This window comes from Aotus nancymaae, unplaced genomic scaffold (genome assembly GCF_030222135.1).
Source record: "Aotus nancymaae isolate 86718 unplaced genomic scaffold, 86718_ANA_hifiasm-v0.15.2.pri h1tg000076l, whole genome shotgun sequence".
Taxonomy (NCBI): domain Eukaryota; kingdom Metazoa; phylum Chordata; class Mammalia; order Primates; family Aotidae; genus Aotus; species Aotus nancymaae.
The window spans coordinates 23,914,574-23,941,074 of NW_026988491.1; the positions used below are offsets into that span (position 1 = coordinate 23,914,574).

General features: G+C 47.0%; 1 protein-coding gene across 1 annotated transcript in view; it reads left to right on the forward strand.

Moving 5' to 3' along the window:
• The window catches only part of ZBED4 (zinc finger BED-type containing 4), a 34,216-nt gene extending 8,280 nt beyond the window's left edge, over positions 1-25,936 (forward strand). The window contains exon 2 of the mRNA XM_012434402.2: positions 19,372-25,936. Within this exon, the coding sequence (XP_012289825.2) occupies positions 19,703-23,209 (3,507 nt within the window). The 5' untranslated portion in view covers positions 19,372-19,702 and the 3' untranslated portion in view covers positions 23,210-25,936. The remainder of the gene's footprint in view (positions 1-19,371) is intronic.
• The last annotated feature ends 565 nt before the right edge of the window (positions 25,937-26,501 follow it).

Below are 26,501 nucleotides of genomic sequence, written 5' to 3' on the forward strand. Positions count from 1 at the left end.
AAAGTGGTGTCTTTTAAAATTCCTTGACAAACACTCTTGTTTAATTATTTTATTTTTCCCAAGAAAGGAAAAAAAAATAAGACGAATATTCTTTTCTCTGCTTATGTTGCCGATTTGTTTGTTTCAGAGCATTTGTAGATGTAGAATTTTTTTCTTTTCTTTTTTTTTTTGAGACGGAGTTTTGCTCTTGTTACCCAGGCTGGAGTGCAATGGCACAATCTCGGCTCACCGCAACCTCCGCCTCCTGGGTTCAGGCAATTCTCCTGCCTCAGCCTCCTGAGTAGCTGGGATTACAGGCACGCGCCACCATGCCCAGCTAATTTTTTGTATTTTTAGTAGAGACGGGGTTTCACCATGTTGACCAGGATGGTCTTGATCTCTTGACCTCGTGATCCACCCACCTCAGCCTTCCAAAGTGCTGGGATTACAGGCTTGAGCCACCGCTCCCGGCCCGCCTTTTGTAGCTTTATACACGTGTTTTTAAACCTTTTTTATTTTAAAGTGTGGCACAGATACAGAAACTGAATGAAGTCTGTGTCTAGCATATTGAGTCACATGATGAGGTGAACACAGCTGTAACCAGTGCGTGGGTTAAGAGGTGCCTGCCAGCTTCCAGAGCCCCTGTGTGTGCCGCCCAGCCCCTCCTCCAAGCAGAAGATGCCTCCACCTTAGCTTACTGCAGTTACTTCCTTATTCTTTGTTGTTTTGGCTGAACTGAGTACCTTTAAATATTAGTTAAGTTTTTCCTTTTTTTTTTTTTTTGAGACTGAGTTTAGCTCTATTGCCCAGGCTGAAGTGCAGTGTCGTGATCTGGGCTCACTGCAACCTCTGCTTCCTGGGTTCAAGCGATTCTCCTGCCTCAGCCTCCTGAGTAGCTGGGATTACAGGCGCCTGCCACTACGCCTGGCTAATTTTTGTATTTTTAGTAGACAGGGTTTCACCACATTGGCCAATCTGGTCTCAAACTCCTGACCTCAAGTGATCCGCCCGCCTCAGCCTCCCAAAGTGCTGGGATTATAGGCGTGAGCCACCATGCCCAGCCAGTTTTTTCTATTTTTAAAAATGATATTTCAGTCTTTTTTTTTTTTTTTTTTGAGATGGAATTTTGCTCTTGTTATCCATGCTAGAGTGCAGTGGTGTGATCTTGGCTCACTACAGCCTCTGCCTCAGCCTCCTGAGTAGCTAGGATTACAGGCATGCGCCACCACACCCAGCTAATTTTGTATTTTTAGTAGAGACGGGGTTTCTCCATGTTGGTCAGGCTGGTCTCGAACTCCCAATCTTAAGGGATCCACCCTACTCAGCCTCCCGGAGTGCTGGGATTACAGGCACGAGCCACTGTGCCTGGCTGATCTACAGGTTGCATTATCCACTCCACCTCCCGTGGAAATTATTTGGTGGTTGGACTTGTGCGTCTCACACTCTAGAGTTTGCTGACTTTGTTCCTCTGTCCTTTGATTTCCTGTAGACTGTGTTTGTTTTGTTTGTTTTGAGGCACAGTGTCGCTTTGTGGCTCAGGCTGGAGTGCGGTGGCACGATCTCTGTTCACTATAGCCTTAAACTCCTAGGCTGAAGCGATTTTCCCACCTCAGCCTCCTTAATAACTGGGGACCACAGATGCACATCACCACACCCAGCTAATTTTTATAACATGTTTTGTAGAGATGGGTCTCACTATGTGGCCCAGCTGGGCTCAAGTGACCTCCCAAAGTGCTGGGGTTGCAGGCCTGGGCCACCATGCCCAGCCTCCTGTAAGCTGTTGGTTGGATCCGGAGGCTTGGTCAGATTCAGGTTTGACCTCTGGCAGGACTTCTTTTGGGGGTGTTATGTGCTTCCATTGGAAGGTACCAAGTGGTTGGCTGCGTCTCTTTTCTGAGGCTGGCAGCCACTGATGCAAAGAACTCTGTGGTTAATTCATAAAAAGTGACAAAAGTGTGATGTTATTGGCCAGGCGCCGTGGCTCACGCCTGTCATCCTAGCACTTTGGGAGGCCAAGGCGGGCAGATCACTTGAGGTCAGGAGTTGGAGACCAGCCTGGCCAACATGGTGAAATCCTGTCTCTACTAAAAATACAAAAAAAACTTAGCTAGGCCTGGTGGCGCGCGCCTGTAATCCCAGCTACTCAGGAGGCTGAGGCAGGAGAATTGCTTGAACCCAGGAGGCAGAGATTGCAGTGAGCTGAGATTGTGCCACTGCACTCCAGCCTGGGTAACAGAGCTGGACTCCGTCTTCAAAAAAAAAAAGTATGATCTGGCTGAGTTATTGCTTCTTTATGTAGTAGATGAACTATTAAAGAGAAACCTTTTCTTATCTACTCACTGGTATTATAGTTCATGGAGAAATTGATTCTCTTTTATCAGTTTTCACAATACTGAATCATTTTCCTGTTAGCCTCTGAAGGTGACCATTTAGGGATTTTATGTTGGTATTGATGAACTAATGAATTTAAACATGTTTGGGGTGTTAAATTGTGTCCTCTCTGGACAGTGGGAGCCTTTACAAGCTCACTCCTGGATCCTTTTGACGTCCTTTGTGTACTTTCTCAGAGGTTTCTTGCTGTTTGGTATATTCTAGGCTCATCTGTATTTTTCCTGCTCCGGACCTGAAATAAGCCATTTCTTCAGCTCTGGTTTCTTTTAATGGCTTGGAAGTGATGTTTTAAAACCACAGTCAGTTTGAGAGGTGCTCATTGCTATGGGGTTGACGGTGGGTTCTAGCCCCTGCAGTGGGCAGAACTAGAGTGTGTGGTCTGCTTTCTGCCAGGAGGGCCTTTGCCTGGCCGTGCTTCCATCTCACGTCTCTGTCCTCTTTTTCCACTGAGTCTTGCTTCTCAGGGACAATGGAGGTGAGAGAATTGGAATATCGCATAATGTCTCACGTGCTCTGTCTCTTGCTACAAACATCACAATCTCAAAATAACAACTGCGGTACAACTGCCACCTATATCATTACTGAAAACAGAGAAGATTTTTTGGCCTAAGTCTTCCCATTTGTGTAGTTACCCAGGGTCTGTGCTGCAGAGCATGGAGCCATTATCTACTATAGACGCTCCACAGCTCAGGATAGGGCCATGTCCGATAAGCCCATCAAAGTTGAAAATGCTCTGAACACCTGATTGGAGCCTGGGCGTGGTGCATGGTGGCTCACACCTGTAACCCCAGCATCACTTGTGGAGGTTGAAGTGGGAGGATCACTTGAGCCCAGGAGTTTGAGACCAGCCTCGGCAACATAGTGAGACCTCTTCTCTACAAAAAATGTTTTTAGATATTAGCCAGGTGTGGTGGCATCAGGTGTCCTTCCAACTACTCAGGAGGCTGAGGCGGGAGGATCACTTGGGCCCAGGAGATTGAGGCTACAGTGAGCTGAGATTGTGCACTGCACTGCAGCCTGAGTGACAGAGTGAGACCCTGTCTCAAGAAAAAAAAAACAGACAAAACCCTGATTAAACCATCATAAAGTTGAAAAATTGCAAGTCAAACCATCGTTAAATCCAGATGCTCCTGACCGACCTGGGAGTCCTGTTCCCATAAGCCCCCCATGAAGTCGGAAATCACAGAGTCCAGCCATCGTGCTGTGTTTTCCCCCGCAAACCCTTGTTCAGTCCTAGCTCTGGAAGTGATGGCAGCCCCAGCTCTCACTAAGGGCAGGGATGCGTTCTGAGAAATGTGTTAGTCAGTGATGATGTCGTGTGAACTTCGTGTAAGAGTGCGGGTTCACAAACCGAGATGGTGTATCCTGTCACTCTCAGCCTGTGCATCTGCACAGCAGTTACTGCACTGACTCCTGTAGGCATGTGTAATGTGATGTTAAGTATTTGTGCGTCCAAACAGAAAAGGCACAGTAAACAGATGGCATTCTATCTTATGGAGCCACTGTGGGGTGTACTGCTGTTTGCTGATTGAGGTGTCGCTGTGCGGCACATGACGGTGTGTGTTAAATGCTCACACTGGGGCTGGGCGCGGTGGCTCACGCCTCTAATCCCAGCATTTTGGGATGCTGAAGCAGGCGGATCACCTGAGCTCAGGAGTTTGAGCTGGGCAACATGGTGAAAATACAAAAAAATTAGCCAGGTGTGATGGTGCGCCTGTAATCCTAGCTACTCGGAGGCTGAGGCAGGAGAATCGCTTGAACCTGGGAGACGGAGTTGCAGTGAGCAGAGATCACGCCTGCACTCCAGCCTGGGCAACAGAGCGAGACTCTGTCTCTAAATATGAAAATAAGTGCTCACATTGGGTCCTCATGTTTCTCTTGTCTTTCAGTTGAGGCTTGTTCTCTCTACTCTGCTCTTCCTGGGTAGATCTCTCAGGAAGGATTCGTGGAATAAGACTTCCCGACTACCTGCATGTTGATGATAGTTTTTCCGCATTCATTGTGCTTGAAGGTCAGTTTGGCTTAGTACAAAGTCCTTGGTTTACATTTTCTTTTTTTTCCCCTTTATTTTTTCTCCTTAAATTTTTGTAGAGCTGGGATCTCGCTATATGGTCCAGGCTGGTCTCAAATTCCCAGCTTCAAGCAGTCCTCCCGCCTCCACCTCCCAGTGCTGGGATTATAGGCGTGAGCCACTGTGCCTGGCCAGTTCACTTTTTTTCCTTGAATATCTTAAATATGGTATTCTATGGTCTTCTAGAATAAAGCATTGCTGTCTAAATCATAACAATTTTTTCTTCCCAAGTGACTTTGTATTTTGCCTGAGAGCCCAAAGAATTTCTTTCAAGTCTAGTAATTTTGTTAGAAAATAAATTAGTGTTATTAGTTGAGGATGGGTTTTCTCAGTCCCTTTCACTATATGATTTGGCAATTTCTAATTCAGGAAAGGTTTTTAAGTGTTTAGTATTCTGTTCTCTTGCCCTGTCCCCTCCTGTTTCTGGGGTGGCTGTTCTGATTGTACGTATGTTGGATCTTCTTTACCTGTCTTTTAAATTGGTCTCTTTCTCTTGAGTCTTTTTTAATCCCTTCGTTTGTTTTTCATTAAAAAATTTTGTTTCCTCTTCATTTATCTTAAGCTGTCATCTGTGGAGTTTATTTATTCTCATGTTTCTTCTTTTTTTAGTCTTTATTCTTGAAGTCACATTTTACTTTTTTTTTTGAGATGGAGTCTTGCTCTGTTGCCAGGCTTGAGTGCAGTGGCGTGATCTCGGCTCACCGCAACCTCCGCCTCCTGGGTTTAAACACTTCTCCTGCCTCAGCCTCCCGAGTAGCTGGGACTACAGATGCATGCCACCATGCCCGGGCTAATTTTTTGTATTTTTTTTGTATTGTATGAGGTCAGTATCCTGACCTCATGATCCGCCCACCTCAGCCTCCCAAAATTCTGGGATTACAGGCGTAAACCACCTCTCCTGGCCTACTTTTATTTTTGATGTTTTTGTGGGATCTATAATCTCATATCAGAGTTTTCCTATCCTGATTTATGTTGTTTCTTTATATCATTTTCTTAATTCAGTTTCTTTGGAATAAGCAGTTACCGTTTTCATCTAATTTGAGGTCATGTTTTGCTGTGAGCATATTTCATTATCTGCAGTGATATTTTCCTGCTCTTTATTTTTTCTCATATTCTTTTGTGAGATTTGACTGCATCCTCTTCTGTTGCTTACTGTATGAGTTTTCCAGTGCTGCTTTAACATGTTACTACACACTTAGTGGCTTCACACAACAGAAATTAGGAGTCACAGATCTGATGTGGGTCTCACTGGGCTAAGTCAAGATGCTGGTGGGCCGGGCTGCCTTTGTGGCGGCTCTGTGGGAAATGCACGCTCTTACGGCTTGCGCCTTCGGGAGGTCACCTGCGTTCTGTGGCTTACATTGGTTTGGTTTGTGTTGTTTTCCCTTAGGTGAAAACCTTATTGACGTGAGGTCTTTTCTAATACAAGTATGTACAGCTTTAAGTTTCTCACTAAGCACCACTTTAGCTGCGTCTCATAAATTTGGTGGGTTGTATTTTTATTGTCATTCACTTGAAAATGCCTTCCAGTTTTCCCTCACAGTTTCTTTTTCACCCATGAGTTATTCAGAATTGTATTTTATTTCCAAATAATTGCCTATTTCCCAGATTTCTTTTTTTTGCTTTACAATTTAACTCCATTGTGTTTAGAGCACTTGTATAGTTTCAGTCCTTTTGAATTCCCTAACGTGTATTGAATGGGCTGGCATGTGGTCTATACTGTGAGATGTTCCACAAACACCTGAGGAAGCGTGTGTGCAGTGCCGCACTGGGTGCAGTGCTCTGGCGTGTGGGTCACATGCTCTGGCGTGTCTGCTGGGTGTTCCACAGGCACCTGAGGAAGCGTGTGTGCGGTGCAGCACTGGGTGCAGTGCTCCGGTGTGTGGGTCACATGCTCCAGCATGTGGGTGCAGTGCTCCGGCGTGCGGGTGCAGTGCTCTGGCGTGTGGGTGCAGTGCTCTGGCGTGTGGGTGCAGTGCTGCGGCGTGTGGATGCAGTGCTCCGGCGTGTGGATGCAGTGCTCCGGCGTGTAGGTGCAGTGCTCTGGCCTGTGGGTGCAGTGCTCTGGCGTGTGGGTGCAGTGCTCTGGCGTGTGGGTGCAGTGCTCTGGTGTGTGGGTCACATGCTCCAGTGTGTCTGCTGGGTGTTCCACAGGTACCTGAGGAAGCGTGTGTGCGGTGCAGCACTGGATGCAGTGCTCCGGTGTGTGGGTCACATGCTCTGGCGTGTGGGTGCAGTGCTGCGGCATGTCTGCTGGGTGTTCCACGGGCACCTGAGGAAGCGTGTGTGCGGTGCAGCACTGGGTGCAGTGCTCTGGCATGTGGATGCAGTGCTCTGGCATGTGGGTGCAGTGCTCTGGTGTGTGGGTCACATGCTCCAGTATGTCTGCTGGGTGTTCCACAGGCACCTGAGGAAGCGTGTGTGCGGTGCAGCACTGGGTGCAGTGCTCTGGCATGTGGGTGCAGTGCTCCGGCGTGTGGGTCATATGCTCCGGCATGTCTGCTGGGTGTTCCACGGGCACCTGAGGAAGCATGTGTGCGGTGTGGCACTGGGTGCAGTGCTCTGGTGTGTGGGTCACATGCTCCAGCGTGTGGGTGCAGTACTCTGGCGTGTGGGTCACATGCTCTGGCGTGTCTGCTGGGTGTTCCACGGGCACCTGAGGAAGCATGTGTGCTGTGTGGCGGTGGGTGCAGTGCTCCGGCGTGTCTGCTGGGTCAGTTGGTTGACAGTGTTGCTCAAGTCTTCTCTGTTTTGCCAACTTTCTGTCTAGTTCTGGATGGCCTGGTAGGGCCAGCAGATTCTTTTCATGTCAGTTTTTGCCCTGGAAAGAAGTGTCAGCTGTTTTGTTTTGCCCCATAACTGGCCTTGGACCCTGACTCTTCTCTGCTTTGCTGATGTGCAGAAAGTCACCCACGTTGGCAGCTTGGTTCTTGGGCCATCCAGTGAGACCTGTTGTCTACTTGGGGATTATCAGTGTGTTACACGCTCGGCGACTTCTTTTTTTCCAACAGTCCAGATCTGATAGCATATACGCCCTGATTACAGTGGGGCTGACATCTTGATATACTCATCATCAGTTAAAAATACCCTCAGTTGAAAAGAAGTTTAATACACCTAATCTGCTGAACATCATGGCTTAGCCTAGCCTCCCTTAAATGTGCTTAGAACACTTAACATTAGCCTACAGCTGGGCAAAATCACCTGACACAGAGCCCATTAGGTAATAAAACATTGAATGTACGAGTGTCACACCGTATGTTGCTAGCCTAGGAAAAGATCAAAATTCAGAATTCAAAGTACAGTTTCTGCTGAGTGCCTGAAGCTTTCACACCATTGTAAAGTTGCGGATTTGTAGGTTAGGGACCGACTCTACCTTATTCATGGTTTGTCCCTTCCACTTACATTTTGTGGTTAACGGAAAAACCTTGTCAGCCTTCTTTTGTTGTTGATAACGTCAGAGGATTGCGGTTTTACTGTTCTAGTTTTCTTTTTATTGAGAAATTTGAGGAAACCAAAAACAAAATCTAGGCAGTATTACAACAAATGAACCTACTGTATTTCAAATGAGTGAAAGAACTACACTTAAGGGAGAAAACTGGCCGAGGCGGGTGGATTGTTTGTGCTCAGGAGCTTGAGACCACCAGCCTGGGCAACATGGTGAAACCCTGCCTCCACAAAAAATGCAAAAACTTAACCGGGTGATGGTGCACATGTGTAGTCCCAGCTACTCAGGAGGCTGAGGTGGGAGGATTACTTGAGCCCATGATATGGAGGTTGCAGTGAACCAAGATTGCGCCACTGCATTCAGCCTGGGCAACAGAGCGAGACTGTCTCCTCCGACAAAAAAGAAGAATGAAAAGAAAATTGACCAAGGAAACTCTTGGACACAATGCTTTGATTATATACCTTCAAGTATAAAGATAAAAAATTATAAACTAATTGTCATCCCCAGTTAGAAGGCTTGTTGTCCTAGTGGTGTGGTTAGTCATTCTGTAGCTACTTCGTGTGTGTGTTGTAGAGTTGAGCAAATGAGTAAATCTGCAGGGGGAGTGGGAGCCCAGCCTCCCAGAGGTGGATGGGAAGGGAGGAGGCTCGGTCTTGTGATCTCAGAGCAGAGTTGGCGGCATCAGTGTGATCTCATGGCTTTTATTCACATACACGCATGCATGTCGGTGTGTCTGTATTTATGGCTTTTAGTTCTTCCGCTGGAGAGCCTAAAGGCAGAGGCGCCCGTAACAGTGAGTGCCCGGCTGCCCACCTCTTACCCGCATAGCGGTTTTCACCCTCGGGCCTTTTCGGCAGTGCTCTTGCTCCATACCAGATTCTTTGATCACTGCCTGGAGAACGCTCTTGCGTTGCCTTTAATACGGGTCACTTGGAGACATGCTTTGTGTCTGGTTTGTCTGACAGTGTTTTTAGCTCGTGTTTATTCCTGAGGGAATATTTGTGCTGCTGATCGAATTCTGGTTTGACTCTCATTTTTTCACAGCTTCAAAGGTGTCATTCCTTTGTCTCCTGGTTTACACTGTTTCTCTTGAAAAGTCAGCAGTATATCTAATTGGATTTTTCTTTAAAATAGCTCTCATGGAAATAATCTAATATACATAGAAGTGGGAAGAGTCACATGATGAACCCTCAGAATGCACACATCCTCAGCTCAGAAGCTGCCAGCTCACAGCTGTTCCCATTTCATCTGTGTCCTCCACTCACTTTAAAAAAAATTTATTTTTAAAAATAATTTTAACTTTTATTTTAGATTCATAGGGTACCTGTGCAGATTCATTACATACGTATGTTGTGTGATGCCGAGTTTGTGACAAGAATGACCCTGTCACCCTGATGTGAGCATGGTACTCAGTAGGTTGTTTTTCAGCCCTTGTCCCCCTCCTCCCTCCTCCCTCCCCTCCCTCCCCACTCTCATAGTCCCAGCACCTGTGGTTCTCATCTTTCTGCCCCTGTGTACCACGTTTAGCTCCCACTTATAAGTGAGAATATATGGTATTCGGTTTTCTGTTCCTGTGTTAATTCACTTAGGATGATGGTCTCCAGCTGCATCCATGTTGCTGCAAGGGACACAGTTTTGTTCTTTTCTATGGCTATATGATATTCCATGGTGTGTATATACCACATTTTCTCTATCTAGTCCACCACTGATAGGCACATAGGTTGATTCCATGTCTTTGCTATTGTTGACAGTGCCGTGACGAACACACGTTTTTTGTAGAATGATTTATTTCTTTGGGTACATACTCAGCAATGGCATCACTGGGTCAGATGGTAGCTGTTTTTAGTCTTTGAGAAAACTCCAAACTGCCCTCCGCAATGGCTGAACGAATTGACATTCCCACCAATGGTGTTTCCTTTTTCTCTGTAGCCTCTCCAGCTTCTGTTATTTTTTCCTTTTTGAATAAAAGCCACTCTGACAGGTGTGAGATGGTGGTTTTGATTGGCACTCCTCTGATGGCTGGTGATGTCAGGCATTTTTTTCACTTCCTTGTTGGCTGCTTGTCTGTCTCCTTTTGAGAAGTATCTTCATGTCCTTTGCTCGCTTTTTAATGGGGTTATTTTCTTTCTTGTTAAGCTTCTTATACATTCTGGATTTCAGACCTTTGTCAGATGCATAGCTTCAGGTATTAATACTTTCTCTCACTCAGTGGCTTGTCTGTTTCTCTCCTGCCGTGATAGTGTCAGCTGTGCAGAAGCTCTTAGTTCCCACTTGTCAGTTTTTGTTTGTTACAATCCACTCAGTTATTTTGAAGCAGATGCCCAAAATCATAATTCATGTAGGTACATTTTAGTAAGTAGTTTTAAAAGGTAGAATTATTTATTTTTTTTTTGAGATGGAGTCTCGCTCTGTCATCCAGGCTAGAGTGCAGTTCGGCTGACTGCAACCTCCGCCTCCAGAGTTCAAGTGATTCTCCTGCCTTAGCCTCTCAAGCAGCTGGATTTCAGGTGTGTGCCACATGCCTTGCTAATTTTTAGTAGAGACGGGGTTTCACCATGTTGGCCAGGATGGTCTCAAGCTCCTGGGCTCAAGCAGTCCTTCCGCCTCAACCTCCCAAAGTGCTAGGATTATAGGCGTGAGTCACCACACCTGGCTTAGAATTCTTTTAAAAGTTATATTTATGGCTGGGCGTGGTGGCTCATGCCTGTAATCCCAGCACTTTGGGAGGCCAAGGTGGGCAGATCACGAGGTCAAGAGATCGAGACCATCCTGGCCAACATGGCGAAACCCCGTCTCTTAAAACTTTTTTTTTTTTTTTTTTTTTGAGACGGAGTTTCGCTCTTGTTACCCAGACTGGAGTGTAATGGCGCGATCTCGGCTCACCGCAACCTCCGCCTCCTGGGTTCAGGCAATTCTCCTGCCTCAGCCTCCTGAGTAGCTGGGATTACAGGCACGCGCCACCATGCTCAGCTAATTTTTTGTATTTTTAGTAGAGACGGGGTTTCACCATGTTGACCAGGATGGTCTCGATCTCTTGACCTCATGATCCACCCGCCTCGGCCTCCCAAAGTGCTAGGATTACAGGCATGAACCACTGCGCCCAGCAAAAACTTAAAAAAAAAAAAAGTTATATTTATCAGCACTTTGGGAGGCTGAGGTGGGTCGATCATGAGGTCAGGAGTTCGAGACCAGCCTGGCCAATATGGTGAAACCCCATTTTTACTAAAAATACAAAAATTAGACAGGTGTGGTGGCACGCACCTGTAGTCCCAGCTGCTTGGGACGCTGAGGCAGAAGAATTGCTTGAACTCAGGAGGCAGAGGTTGCAGTAAGCTGAGATCACGCCACTGCACTCCAGCCTGGGTGACAGAGCAAGACTCCATCTCAAAAAATAAATAAATAAAATAAAAAAGTTCATAATACCTTTATTCCACCGTAAAATAAGCTAACAAAAATTGCTTAGTATCAAATAGTGTCCAGATTTCCCACATGTTCTAAAATGTTCTTATACAGTTTGCTATCTCAACTCAGTATTCAAGTATCATTTGTTGATTGAAAAAGCTAGTTTTTTTTGCCCTGCAGTATTTCCCACGGTCTGAATTTTGCTGACTCATCCCTCTGGTATTGTTGAACGTGTTCCTCTGTCCTTCGTAGCGATTGTCTCCATCTGCTTTGTCGCTCCTTTTCAGTGTTTTGATTTTTTAAAAATTCTGCTTGGGACTTGGAGGTGTTAAATCTCTGGTCCCAAGTCTCTTCCCAGGATTGGGAATTTTTTTTTTTTTTTTTTTTTTTTTGAGGCGAAGTTTCGCTCGTTACCCAGGCTGGAGTGCAATGGCGCGATCACGGCTCACCGCAACCTCCGCCTCCTGGGTTCAGGCAATTCTCCTGCCTCAGCCTCCTGAGTAGCTGGGATTACAGGCACGCGCCACCATGCCCAGCTAATTTTTTGTATTAGTAGAGACGGGGTTTCACCATGTTGACCAGAACGGTCTCGATCTCTTGACCTCGTGATCCACCCGTCTCGGCCTCCCAAAGTGCTGGGATTACAGGCTTGAGCCACCGCGCCCGGCCTGGGAATGTTTTAGCTGCTCCATCTCTACTTCCCCCACACTTGGGTCTTCTGTTCCCCTTCCGCATTCCCCGGGTCCACAAGTGCTCACTTCCAAATGTGAATACTTGCCTGTTTCTACCACTTCATACCTGTGTGCCCCGGACAAGTGTTTCACCCTCTCCGTACCTTGTGTGTGAAAGGAGAAAAGTCATACTAAACTTTTCTCCTAAGACTGCCATGCAGTTTAAAGGAGAGGACACAGGCCAAGTGCTTGAGAGATGGCCCTTGGAGGTATGAGGCCCTTGGAGGTATGAGGGGTTTGGTTCCAGACCACTGCACTCAAGCAATTTTCGCAATAATGTGAGTCACACACGTTTTTTTGTTTCTCAGTATTTATAAAAGTTACGTTTTCTGCGTATTGTAGTCTGTTAAGCGTGCGATAGCATGATGTCTAAAACATTGTACCTACCTTGATTTTTAAAAAGCTTATTGCTAAAAATGCTAAGTCATCTGAGCCTTCAGCAACTCATAATCTCTTTGCTGGTGGGCGATGTTGCCTTGGTGTGGACGGCTGCTGACCAATCAGAGCGCAGATTGCTGAAGGGTGGGTTGGCTGTGACAATTTCTTAAAATAAGACAATGAAGTTTTCACACCGATTAACTCTTTTATGAAAGAATGCTCCATAGTGTGCATTTTACCCACAGCAGAACTTCTTTCAAACCCTGTCCTTGCTTTACCAATGATGTTTATAAGATATTCTTAAATCTTGGTTGTCATGTTAACAGTGTTCATAACATCTTCACCAGTAGTGGATGCCATCTCAAGAAACTAGTGTCTTTGCTCATCCCTAAGAAGTTCAGTTTTGTTTTTTTTTTTTTGAGACAGAGTTTCGCTCTTGTTACGCAGGCTGTAGTGCAATGGCGCCGTCTCGGCTCAACGCAACCTCCGCCGCCTGGGTTCAAGCAATTCTCCTGCCTCCACCTCCCAAGTAGCTGGGATTACAGGCGCGCACCACCATGCTCAGCTAATGTTTTGTATGTTTAATAGAGACGGGGTTTCACCATGTTGACCAGGATGGTCTTGATCTCTTGACCTCGTGATCCACCCGCCTCGGCTTCCCAAAGTGCTGGGATTATAGGCGTGAGCCACCGCGCCCGGCCAGAAGTTCAGTTTTTAAATAAGAGGCAAATCAGCTTATTCTTGAGTTTTTATAGTTTGTGTCTTTCAAGTAACTTGTCCATTTCATCTGAGTTGCAGAATTTATTTTTCTTTTTCTTTCTTTTTTTTTTTTTTTTTGAGACAGAATCTTGCTCTGTCACCCAGGCTGGAGTGCAGTGGTGCGATCTTGGCTCACTGCAGCCTCCGCCTCCCAGCTTTCAGCAATTCTCCTGCCTCAGCCTCCTGAGTAGCTGGATTACAGGCGCCTGCCACCACGCCTGGCTAATTTTTGTATTTTTAGTAGAGATGGGGTTTCACCATGTTAGCCAGGCTGGTCTCGAACTGCTGACCTCAGGTGATCTGCACACCTCGGCCTCCTGAAGTGCTGGGATTATAGGCCTGAGCCACTGCCCCCAGCTTGTCCATTTCATTTGAGTTGCAGAATTTATTTTCATAAAGTTATTTATACAGTTCTTTATTATCCTTTTATATCTATAGGATCTGTAATGGCATCCCCTCTCTCATTCCTGGTGGTGGTAATTTCTGTCTTCTCCATTTTTTTCTCTAATCAGTATTTGTAGATTATCAATTTTATTGCTCTTTCCCAAGAACCAGTATTTGGTTTCATTGTTTTTCTTTTTCTTTTTTTGATTTCATTGATTTCACATCTTTACTGTTTTTTCTTTCTGCTTACTGTGAGATTAAATTTGCTTTCTCTTGTGATTTTTTTTCTTGATACTTGGCATAATATAAAAGTGTCATTTATTTTAAAATATTTCGGATTTTTTCAGATATTATTCTGTTGTTGAGTTTTTATTCAGTTCCCTTGTTAGAAACCATTCTTTGATTTTGGTTCTTTTAAATGTATTGAGGTTTGCTTTACTGTCCAGAGAAGAGTCTGTCTTGGGGAATGTTTTGTGTACACTTGTCAATCATAGGTATTCTGTTGCTGGTTGGACTGCTCAATAAATGTCCGTTAGCTCAACCTTGATGACAGTGTTGTTTGACTCTTCTGTATGGTGACTGATTTGGATGTATTGTCTGTTACGTGTGGAACAGTCATATTGAAATCTCCATCTCCTGTCTCCCTTTAGTTCTGTCAGCTTTGCTTCATGTATTTGGAAGGTCTCCTGGTAGATGTATGCACCTTTGGGAGTATGCGTTCTGGATGAATTGAACCCGTTGCAACTTTGTGACGTTCTCTATTAAATTTAGTATGTTATTCTGAAATCTGTACCTGGTACTAATATGGCCACTCCAGCTTTCTTTTCATGTGTGTTCACATGGTAAACCTTTTTCCAGCGTTTGTTTTTAACCCTTTTCCTGTTTGCCCCGAGAACACATGCCAGAGTGCCCACAGCTGCAGTGTTCACCCCAAGATGAGTTTGCCACGAAATATCTCGTTTTCATTGTTGCTTCTGCATTGCTCTAGTATATCAACTTTGGAAACAAAGACATCATTCTATTTATAGCATTCTGTTTTTAGTAGTGGTATTTCCATTTACGAAATACAGGAATTCTCAATTGCTGAAAATGTCAAATCCTAGAAAACACAGCATTCCTACACGTGGCATTAGCATAGTTCTCAAACAGTTGCTGGCCAAAGTTTCCTTTGATGAATCTGATTTTCCCAGATGATTCTGATGATTCATATGACTCTGATGTTAGTTCTGTTTAGAAATAACTCTGAGAACAGTTTTTATGTTTTATTTTAACATTGAAAATCAGTCAGATTTGCCTCAGCCTCCAAGAGGGTGTTTATGTGAAAGTAAATGAGCGCTGGCCGTGATGCAGTTTCTTTTTCCTAAACGAGAAAAGGATTAAGGTATTTGTGTCTTTATGTTTAAAGTGTGTTTCTTGTAGGCAGCATATAGGAAGTCTTGCTTTTTTATTCATTCTGACAATCCCTGCCTCTCTAAAAAAAACAGCTTTATTATTTATTTATTTATTTTGAGACAGAGTCTTGCTCTTTTGCCCAGGCTGGAGCCAGTGGCATGATCTCGGTTTACCGCAACCTCTGTCTCCCAGGTGCAAATGATTCTCCTGCCTCAACAACTTGAGTAGCTGGTATTACAGATGTGCACCACCACACCTGGCTAATTTTTGTATTTTTAGTAGATACGGGGTTTCACCGTGTTGGCCAGGCTGGTCTTGAACTCCTAACTTCATATGATCCCCCTGCCTTGGCCTCCCAAAGTGCTGAGATTACAGGCTTGAGCAACAGCTTTATGAGCCGGGCGCGGTGGCTCACGCCTGTAATCGTAGCACATTGGAAGGCCGAGGCGGGTGGATCACCTGAGGTGGGGAGTTCGAGACCAGCCTGACCAACATGGAGAAACCCCATCTCTACGAAAAATGCAAAATTAGCCAGGCATGGTGCATGCCTGTAATCCCAGCCACTCAAGAGGCTCTGGCAGGAGAATTGCTTGAATCCGGGAGGCAGAGATTGCGGTGAGCCAAGATCGTGCTGTTGCACTGCAGCCTGGGCAACAGAGTGAGACTCCTTTTCAAAAAAAAAAAAAAAAGCTTTATTTGGGTATAATTGATATACAATAAACTACACGTTTACACTGCATAATAGATAAATATATATCCACATTTATGTAGTATACATAACAGCTGCTACGAACGTTTGCATATGAATCTTCACATGGACATGCTTATTTATCCATAAAACCATCCTGCAGGCGGGGTGGACACAGCATTCCTCCTGACTGTGTCTTGTGCCCTTGGTGGCCCGTCCTGCGATCACGGATCTGCCCTTTCCCCTCTCACATGCTACAGGATCGTTTTGAGATTCATCCATGTTGCATGTATCCCTTTGTTCTTTGTTGCTGCTGCGTAGTGATCCACTGTAGGCCTATATCACAATTTGCCTTCTAGTTTTTAGATATTATGTATAAAGCTGCTGTGAATTGTATATATAAGTCTTCATACAGAGGCCAGGCTAGGTGGCTCACGCCTGTAATCCTAGCACTTTGGGAGGCCGAGGTGGGCAGATTACCTGAGGTCAGGAATTCAGGACCAGCCTGGCTAACATGGTGCAACCCCATCTCTACTAAAAATACAAAAATTAGCTGGGAATGGTGGTGGTGACATGTAATCCCAGCTACTCAGGAGGCTGAGGCAGGAGAATCCCTTAAACCTGGGAAGCAAAGGTTGCAGTGAGTTGAGATTGCAACACCACTCCAGCCTGGGTGACAGAGTGAGACTCCATCTCACAAAAAACAAGAAAAAAAGAGTCTTTATACAGAGCTAGGCTTTCATTTCTCTAGGAGTAATAATAACTAGGAGTGGAATGGCCGGATAGTAATAACTAGGAGTGGATGACCGGATAGTAATAACTAGGAGTGGAATGTCTGGACGGTAACAACTAGGAGCGGGGTGTCTGGACGGTAGTAACTAGGAGCGGGGTGTCTGGACGGTAGTAACTAGGAGCGGGGTGTCTGGACGGTAACAACTAGGAGCGGGGTGTCTGGACGGTAGTAACTAGGAGCGGGGTGTCTGGACGGTAGTAACTAGGAGCGGGGTGTCTGGACGGTAGTAACTAGGAGCGGGGTGTCTGGACGGTAGTAACTAGGAGCGGGGTGTCTGGACGGTAGTAACTAGGAGCGGGATGTCTGGATAGTGATAACTAGGAGCGGGATGTCTGGATAGTGATAACTAGGAGTGGGATGTCTGGATAGTAATAACTAGGAGTGGGTGGCCAGATAGTAATAACTAGGAATGGATGGCCATATAAACATAGAAGAAGAGATTGATGGAACAAATAGAGAATCCAGAAATAGATCCACACACATTTGAGCAACCAATTTTCAACAAAGTTATATGGGCACTTATTGGAGAAAGGATTGTCCTTTCAACAAATGGTGTTGGAGCAGTTAGCCATTGCAGAAAAAGGAACTTGAATCCTTCAAAGATTTAAATATAAAAGTATAAAACTTCTAAAGGACAACACAGAAGAAAATCTTTGGATTAAGGAAAGATTTCTTTGGTACAAGCCCAAAAGCACAATCCATAAAAAACAAATGAGTGAAGTGGACTTCAGCTCAAGTAAAAACTTACGCTCTTCAAAGTACACTATTAAGAGAATTGGAAGACAAGGAGGGCAGATCACCTGAGGTCAGGAGTTCGAGCCCAGCCTGGCCAACATGGAGAAACTCTGTCTTTACTAAAAATACAAAAAGAATTAGCCAGGTATCATGACACACACTTGTAATCCCAGCTGCTTGGGAGGCTGAGGCAGGAGAATCCCTTGAACCCAGGAAATGGAGGTTGCGGTAAGCTGAGATTGTGCCACCACACTGCATCCTGGGCAACAGAGTGATCTGTCTCAAAAGAAACAATTCATTTTCTGATTCATCTATAGAAATACGGTTGTTATTTTTTGAGACAGGATCTCACTGTGTTGGCCAGGCTGGAGTGCAGTGGCACAATCATAGCTCACCACAGCCTCAAACTAATCATCATGCCTCCTCAGCTTTCTAAGTGGCTGAGACATAGGCACACAGCACCACACCTGGCCTATGTTAATTTTTTATTTTTCTTTTTTATCCATCTGTACTTTGTAGAACTTCTTATGGGAATGCTTTTCAGAAATGACCTACATTTATTTCTAGTGGGAGCTAGCAGTTTTTATTAACCTTGGAACACTTTTTAGGGTGACCATACATCTTGCTTTGCCACAGATAGGTTTGGCTTAAGCCTGTTTCCCCGGCAGCGTTGTTAATAGCTCTCTTTCACGCTCAGAAATGCCCTGGTTTAGAAAATAAGTGATGTGGTGACTTTAGTTCTCAGTTCCTGCGTGGTGGAGGAATGTCGGGTTCAGCTCCTCCTTGTGGGGGTGGGCTGGGGATGGCACCCCTCCTACCCACTTGCCACTCCCTGTGTCCCTTGGAGAGTTCTCCCACTTTCTGACACCCCCAGAAATACCTTAAAAAGTAAGTTTGTGGCTGGCGCAGTGGCTCATGCCTGTAGTCCCAGCACTTTGGGAGGCTGAGTTGGGAGGATGGCTTATGCCTGGGAGGTCGAGGCTGCACTGAGCTGGGATCGTGCTGCTGCACTCCAGCATGGGTGACAGTGAAACTCTGTCTCTTCAAAAAAAAGTTGGTTAGAGGTTTTCTAGAGTCTGGTTATATTGTGGAGTATTTATGCTGCCACATTACTGAAAACGCCTTTCTGTTGCTACTTGTTTTTAGTTCCTTGTTAAACTTCTCGCCTCCTACCGCCGCGACTTCATTGTCATCCAGGCTTCAGCTCAGTTGCACCCTCACAGCTCTTGCCCTGTTCTCTCACATCTTCGTAACACCATGCTTCTTCACTTCCAGCATTCGCCATTGCTGGAATCTCATGGTTCTTGGCCGTCAGGTCCCACGACTGTCCTCTCCATCATTTTCCAGCACAGTGCAGTGTCACTCGGGGACAGGCCTTTGAATGGGTGACAGAAGGACTGGCTGGAAGGGGCATTACACCCACAGGACACCTTTCCTTTTTTTTTTTTTTTAATGAGATGGAGTTTCGCTTTTCTTGCCCAGGCTGGAGTGCAATGGTGCGATATCAGCTCACTGCATCCTCCACCTCCCAGGTTCAAGCGATTCTCCTGCATCAGCCTCCCAGATAGCTAGGATTACAGGCGTGTGCCACCAAGCCCGGCTGATTTTGTATTTTTAGTAGAGATGGCGTTTCTCCATATTGGTCAGGCTGGTTTCGAACTCCCAACGTCAGATGATAAGCCTGCCTCAGCCTCCCAAGTTCTGGGATGACAGGCATGAGCCACGGCAGTCTTTCCATTCTTAGATGCAGGAGCCACCATGGTCCTTTTTATATTCAGTTTTTAGTCTGGGTTGATTATGTCATATGTTAGCTATTTTGAAATGCGTATTTCATGTATTAGGTCTTCTAGCAAGGTAGGGTGAAGTGATTTCAAGGAATTCTGCAGCAGCTATGCGTACCTCTCAGGAACTGCTTGAAGGATGAGGGCATAAATTCTCGATGAAACAACTTCTTTCTACCATTCTAGGTGTTAATTCATGTTCCCCAATCCTTTATGAATAGGCTACTTGCATGTTATTTCATGTGTCTATTTTTTGCTTATTTTGCAATTTTAGGGTATTTTCGTTGTGTAAATGGATTGTAGGAAGTCAGGGAACACGTTTTTCTATTCCAGTTTTCCATTATAATTTTTTTCTATACATACTGAGGCTGATGTAGTCATGACGGTAGAGGTTAAAACGTGTGATGTGGTTCTGTGCTTAACTGGATTTCATCTCTTACAGGTAGCGCACGAGGGCCACGTGTGTGCCTCAGGATGACCAGGCAGATCCTGTCCTCAAGAGCAGAAGCTGGCCTCCACTGCCCACGTGGCTGTCTACATCATGAAGTGTTTAGTAGCTGGACTCCTGGAGAGCAGTGATCTATGCCCTAAGACAGTTACAGATTCTTTCTTTGAGTAATATTTATGATTAGCCATATTTATAGAAGCATCCTGAAAGATGGAAGTATGATGAGAAAGTGAAGGTAATCTACATTTGGGAGCAGAAGTGAGCACTTGGATCCGTTATTAACCTGAGATACACGGTGCAGCAGCGGGAGGAGTGATGGTCAGTCATGGAGGGTCACTCGCAAACTTGTCCCAGAGAGGACGGTGATTTCGTTTCTGATAAAATAAAGTTTAAGATAGAAGAGGAGGACGATGATGGAATTCCTCCTGATGGTTTGGAAAGAATGGACTGTAAACGCGAGCAGGGCACGAAGCAGACAGACGGCGGCGGGGAGCGCACAGGCCTCGGTGGGCCGGGCTGCGGCTGCAAGCCCCCGGGGAAGTGCTTGTCTGCAGAGAGCGAGGACGACTATGGCGCCCTGTTCTCCCAGTACAGCAGCACCCTCTATGACGTGGCCATGGAGGCTGTGACCCAGAGCCTTCTTTCCAGCCGGAACATGAGCTCCAGGAAGAAGTCTCCGGCCTGGAAGCATTTTTTTATCTCTCCCCGAGACAGCACTAAAGCAATTTGCATGTACTGTGTGAAGGAGTTCAGCAGAGGCAAAAACGAGAAAGACCTGAGTACCAGTTGTCTGATGAGGCACGTGAGGCGCGCACACCCGACAGTGCTCATTCAGGAAAACGGCAGCATGTCCGCCGTGTCGTCCTTCCCCTCTCCCTCGCTCCTGCTTCCCCCGCAGCCTGCAGATGCCGGCGACCTCAGCACCATCCTCTCCCCGCTCAAGCTTGTCCAGAAAGCGGCGTCTAAGATCCCGTCCCCCGACCGAATCACAGAGGAGTCTGTGTCTGCAGTTTCTTCCGAAGAAATCTCCGACGTGTCCATATCGGAGAAGTGCGGCAGAGAAGAAGCCCTGCTGGGGTCCTCCCCTCACCTCCCCGCGCTCCACTATGATGAACCTGCAGAGAATGTGGCAGAGAAGAGCCTTCCACTTCCGAGGAGCACGGCGGGGTCCAGGAGAAGGTCAGCCGTCTGGAAGCACTTCTACCTGTCGCCGCTGGACAGCTCCAAAGCCGTCTGCATTCACTGCATGAACGAGTTCAGCCGGGGGAAGAACGGGAAGGACCTGGGCACCAGCTGCCTCATCAGGCACATGTGGAGGGCGCACCGAGCCATCGTGCTGCAGGAGAACGGGGGCGCGGGCATCCCGCCGCTCTACTCCGCCCCTCCCACCCTGCTGCCTGCCCTGCTGCCGCCCGAGGGGGACCTCGGCTCTGTGTCCTCGTCTCCTGTCAAGCTGGTGAGAGAGTCCCCTTCGGCCTCCTCCTCCCCTGACAGGCTGGCTGAGGACCTGCAGCCTCACTTGAACCCTGGAGATGCGCTGACGGAAGATGCAGCAGCATTCTCGTCCTCCGACGACATGGGGGAGGCCTCGGCGTCCTCTCCCGAGAAGCAGCAGGCTGACGGGTTGGGTCCTAGATTGTTTGAATCTGGCGCCATCTTCCAGCAGAATAAAAAGGTCATGAAGAGGCTGAAGTCAGAAGTCTGGCATCACTTCTCCCTGGCCCCCACGGACAGCCTCAAGGCTGTGTGTCGGTACTGCGGCTGCGTCATCAGCCGGGGGAAGAAGGGCGACGTGGGCACCAGCTGCCTGATGAGGCATCTCTACAGGCGCCATCCGGAAGTTGTCGGGAGCCAGAAAGACTTTCTAGGTGTGAGTCTAGCAAATTCTCCGTATGCCACGTTGGCTTCTGCAGAAAGTTCTTCTTCCAAATTGACTGACTTGCCGACAGTGGTCCCAAAAAACAATCAAGTCATGTTTCCTGCTAATAGCAAAAAGACCTCAAAGCTGTGGAATCACTTTTCTATTTGCTCCGCAGACTCCACAAAAGTTGTGTGCTTGCACTGTGGCCGGACCATCAGCCGGGGGAAGAAGCCAACCAACCTGGGTACCAGCTGTCTCCTGAGACATTTACAGCGTTTCCATAGCAACGTCCTGAAAACCGACGCCTCGGAGACAGCTCGGGCCCCCTCTCCGGACATCCGGGTGCCGCTGGGCACAGAACTGTCAGGTGCTTCCTCCTTTGATGACACCAGTGAGAAGTTTTATGATTCCCACCCAGTTGCCAAAAAAGTCACCAGTCTCATAGCTGAAATGATTGCACTTGACCTCCAGCCATATTCTTTTGTAGACAATGTTGGCTTTAACAGGCTGCTCGAATACTTGAAACCTCAGTACTCCCTCCCCTCCCCTTCCTACTTCTCCAGGACAGCTATCCCAGGGATGTATGACAATGTGAAGCAGATCATCCTGTCCCACCTGAAGGGAGCTGAGAGCGGCGTGATCCACTTCACGTCTGGAATATGGATGAGCAACCAGACCCGGGAGTATCTGACCCTCACGGCCCACTGGGTCTCCTTCGAGTCATCGGTCCGGCCGCACTGCGAGGACCACCACTGCTCGGCGCTGCTGGACGTGTCCCAGGTGGACTGCGACTACAGTGGCAGCAGCATCCAGAAGCAGCTGGAGTGCTGCTGGGAAGCCTGGGTGACCTCCACCGGCCTTCAGGTGGGCATCACCGTCACCGACAACCCCAGCATCGGGAAGACGCTGAGCGAGGGGGAGCACTCGAGCGTGCAGTGCTTCAGCCACACGGTGAACCTCATCGTCAGTGAGGCCATCAAGAGCCAGAGGATGGTGCAGAACCTGCTGAGCATCGCCCGCAAGATCTGCGAGCGGGTGCACCGGTCGCCCAAAGCGAAGGAGAAGCTGGCGGAGTTGCAGAGGCAGTACGCGCTGCCACAGCACCACCTCCTCCAGGATGTCCCGTCCAGGTGGAGCACGTCCTTCCACATGCTGGAGCGGCTCATCGAGCAGAAAAGGGCCATTAACGAGATGTCTGTGGAGTGCAACTTCCGAGAGCTCATCAGCTGCGACCAGTGGGAGGTCATGCAGTCCGTGTGCCGTGCGCTGAAGCCCTTTGAGGCTGCCAGCCGGGAGATGAGCACACAGATGTCCACCCTCAGCCAGGTCATCCCCATGGTGCACATCCTCAACCGGAAGGTAGAGATGCTCTTCCAGGAGACCATGGGCATCGACACCATGCTGCGCGCTCTCAAGGAGGCCATGGTGAGCCGCCTGTCCGCCACCCTCCACGACCCGCGCTATGTCTTTGCCACACTGCTGGACCCTCGCTACAAGGCCTCCCTGTTTACGGAGGAGGAGGTGGAGCAGTACAAGCAGGATCTAATCAGGGAACTTGAACTCATGATTTCTACCTCAGAGGACGCGGCTGCCTCCCACGGGTGTGATACTGGCTCCCCGTCGCAAGACTCTGCCGCAGAGGAGAACCTGTGGTCACTGGTGGCCAAGGTAAAGAAAGACCCGAGAGGAACGCTGCCTGAAGACATGGTGCTCGCATATCTGGAGGAGGAAGTGCTTGAACACAGCTGTGACCCTCTCACCTACTGGAACCTGAAGAAGGCGTCATGGCCGGGGCTGTCCGCACTGGCCGTCAGATTCCTGGGCTGCCCCCCAAGCATTGTCCCTTCGGAAAAGCTATTCAACACGCCTACGGAGAATGGTAGCCTTGGCCAATCCAGGCTCATGATGGAACATTTTGAAAAACTTATCTTTTTGAAAGTGAATCTCCCCTTAATATACTTTCAGTATTGAAACTCACGACGGCACCTCCAGGCCAGAGGCGTGGCTGCCCCAGCGTGAGCAGCCTGCACCGGGGCTGCTGCTCGCTCTGCCCAGGGCCGTGTGGACGTCAGACCAGGCACTCTCAGGACCGCCCTCCAGCTCACCAGTGTCTCCACGTGCCTTACCCCTCCTCCTTCAGGCCAGGTTTTGCGGTGTGTTTTTTAAGACATCCACTAGAAATAGGTTGTCCTGTCAACTATGAAATATGATGACTAGATTTTAATTCATAACTGTAAAGTTTTTTTAAGTTTTGGGTTAGAATTTGTTTTACTAGAATGACAAGATGTAAACAATTTTATTCTGTAGGCTTTTTACTCAATTATGTACTACAAACCACAAATCAGGTACTGTATTTTAGTTAAACATTGCTTTAATTGCAGCAGAATAGCTTTTGTGGCTATCAAATGAAATCTGTAAATAGGAGGTGGAGGTCAAGCCATCCTGACTGAGCAGTTTCTAACTGCAGGTTCTAAAGTATATCGTGGAGTACAGATAATATTCTGGAAGGTAACTGTTTACTACGACAGAGACGTGGAATTTGGAAATGAAACTTAGATGTTTCATGGAGTTTATTTTGAGAACGTTCCCATTTCAGGTTTCTGCATTCAGGCTTTACATGGTCAGTTAACTCAGAGATACCCCGACTGTTTCTCATCAGCTCCTCTGAAATGTGATCCGTCTGTAACTGTGCTCATCACCTCGCCAGTGCGTTCAATGACACGCTGACGGCAGGTGTCCCTGCTGAGACCCCCACGCCTCCGCTTCAGCATCTCCACGCTCTGAAGCTGTCTTTCTAAATGTGTGCACTGACCCCTTGTTTGATCAAATTTGTGTAAAATTTTTTTAGAAGAGATGGCTTATTAACAGGGAAGAAGCTTGTTATATTACAGTTGTAAGAATAGCCTTAGGTATTTAGTTTTTTGTTTTTTGTTTTTTTTTTTAATGATAGGGAAGATTCAGCCATCGCTGGGATGTTTTAGAATCCCAAGGACATCAGAATGAAGTATCGGTTATCAGATTCTTTTAACAATTATGTCTTCAGAGAAAAAAGATTCATTTTCTCGTTTTAAACCAATTAAATATTCTGGGTTAGACAAATCACTCGTTTGCGTAAAACCTTTTAGGAAAGTTGTTGTTTTGTTGAAATACTGTACCTACGCTTAATCTAAATTTACATCCATTATGTTTTAGTGTATTTATAAATGGTGAACTCAGTTTATGAAATTAAACTTTTTATTTGCAATTTTCTAGTGCTGGCAGACACTGGCTTTTTATTTTTAGGCTAATAAAACAGGCATATTCTTTGTGGCCCATACTTGTGCAGCATTTGAAATTCCACTCTAACCCCAGACAGGGCTTGGGGGAAGTGGAGGTGTAATTGTTACAACAGCAGTTCCAAGCATGGTAACGGTGGTGACTTTCCAGGTCTCGTGTTGAGGTGCCAGAATGCAGGAGCCGGTGGCCAGCCCCAGGGGTTGTCTTGGCCGCAGGCTCTGCACGTCCTTCCTGATGCCCTCTCTCCTGTTTGCTGTGCACTCGTTCCCGTGAGTGCCCAGGAGTGCTAACTGGGGACAGTGCCTGTGAGTCTGCAGAGGAAGTGAGGTCCATGGCCCACCCATCTCACCCTCGCTAGCAGCTCTGGCCAGTGCCCTCCTGGTGTAGAAGGGGTTGTGCCCAGGATAGGAGGCAGCCACAGTTCTTTTTCAGCTGTGCCCACAGCCGGCTTGCAGTCCTGTGTTTCTTAAGATTGTATTTGGAGTGGTAATATCCTTAGAATTTTGGGATATTGAGCTTCATGGATTTTCTCTGTAAAACAAGCCAGCACAACTAACTGTAGCAGAATCACGTCCACTCAGTCATTCAACTGAGAGGAAGTGCCCTCCTTTCTGCAGGGCCTGGGCTAGTTCCTGGGTCGCAACAGAGATTTCCGTGGACAGTCTCTGGTCTCTCGGAGCAGATCGTCTAGTCCAGGATTGGCATGATGTAGCCATGGGCCAGTCTGGCCCTCTGCCTGTTTTTCTAAGTGAAATTTTCTTGGAATACAGTCACAGCCGTTTTTTAACATGTTGTCTTGGCTACTTTCAGGCTGTGACAGGAGAACTGAGTAGTGTGACAGAGACCACAGGCCCACTGAAAGGGCCAAACAGGGTTGAAAATACTGTTTGGCCCTTTCCAGAACAGCAAGTTTGGTGGTCCTTGAGCTAGCTGGCCTTTATGTTTGTTTGTTTTAAGCTTTCAGCCTCATGCTGCTGTATTTTTAGTTGAAGTGTTCTGAGTAACAGTGTATAAACGGGGATTGCAGATAAAATGAGGGCTTGCTTTACTCAACAGAAAATATGGCCCCTCTTGAGTGACACTGGGAGAGTCATACATTCCGCTCATTTGGTTGGTGGACATTTGTTGAAACGAGGCACTGAGGAAATGGTCAAACTGTGCCCTCCAGTTGCTGACAGTCCTGCGGGAAGATGGACGAGAGGCCCCGCGCTGACAGTCACATGACTCTCACTGTACTTGAATGAGGGGACTGTGGGTGCAACTAGAAACTATGTTTATCATTCTTAGCCATTCCCGCTTGCCTCTCCGTTCAAAACCCTAGCTGCGAGCTGTTTGTTTCCCTGCCTGGAAATTATGTTTTAGGCAGCTTCCTTACTTTCTCAGGTCTGTCTCAGATAATAAAAAGCCCTTTGTATGAGCCTCGGAACTGTCTCTTCAGTGAATGAAATTACTGGTCATTACATGAAGGGACTTTAGAAAGTGTGTGGAAATATTGAAGTAAAAGATAAAAGCAAAAAATAAAAATCTTATTTCTTGGCTGGGCACAGTGGCTTATGTTTGTAATCCCAGCACTTTGGCAGGCTGAGGTGGGAGGACTGCTTGAGGCCAGGAGTTCAAGAAATTACCCAGGTGTGGTGGTGCATGCCTGTAGTCCCTGCTACTTGGGAAGCAGAGGCAGGAGGATCACTTGAGCCCAGGAGTTGGAGGTCGCAGTGAGCTATGATCACACCACTGCACTCCAGCCTGGGCAACAGAGCGAGATCCTGTCTCTTAAAACCACTACCACTGCCACCAGCACCAACAGACGTTTGTATTTCTCAAATCAGCTCCATCAAGGTCAAGATACTTTTGTAAGCTATGACACCAGCCATTTAGTCCATCCCTAAAGAACTGAGGGTGCTGGGAATTTAACCATGGCAGTGCAGCCTTTTTAACATTAACTGAAGAGAAAGATGAGTGCCTTTAAGGATTTTTTTAAATGAGGAAG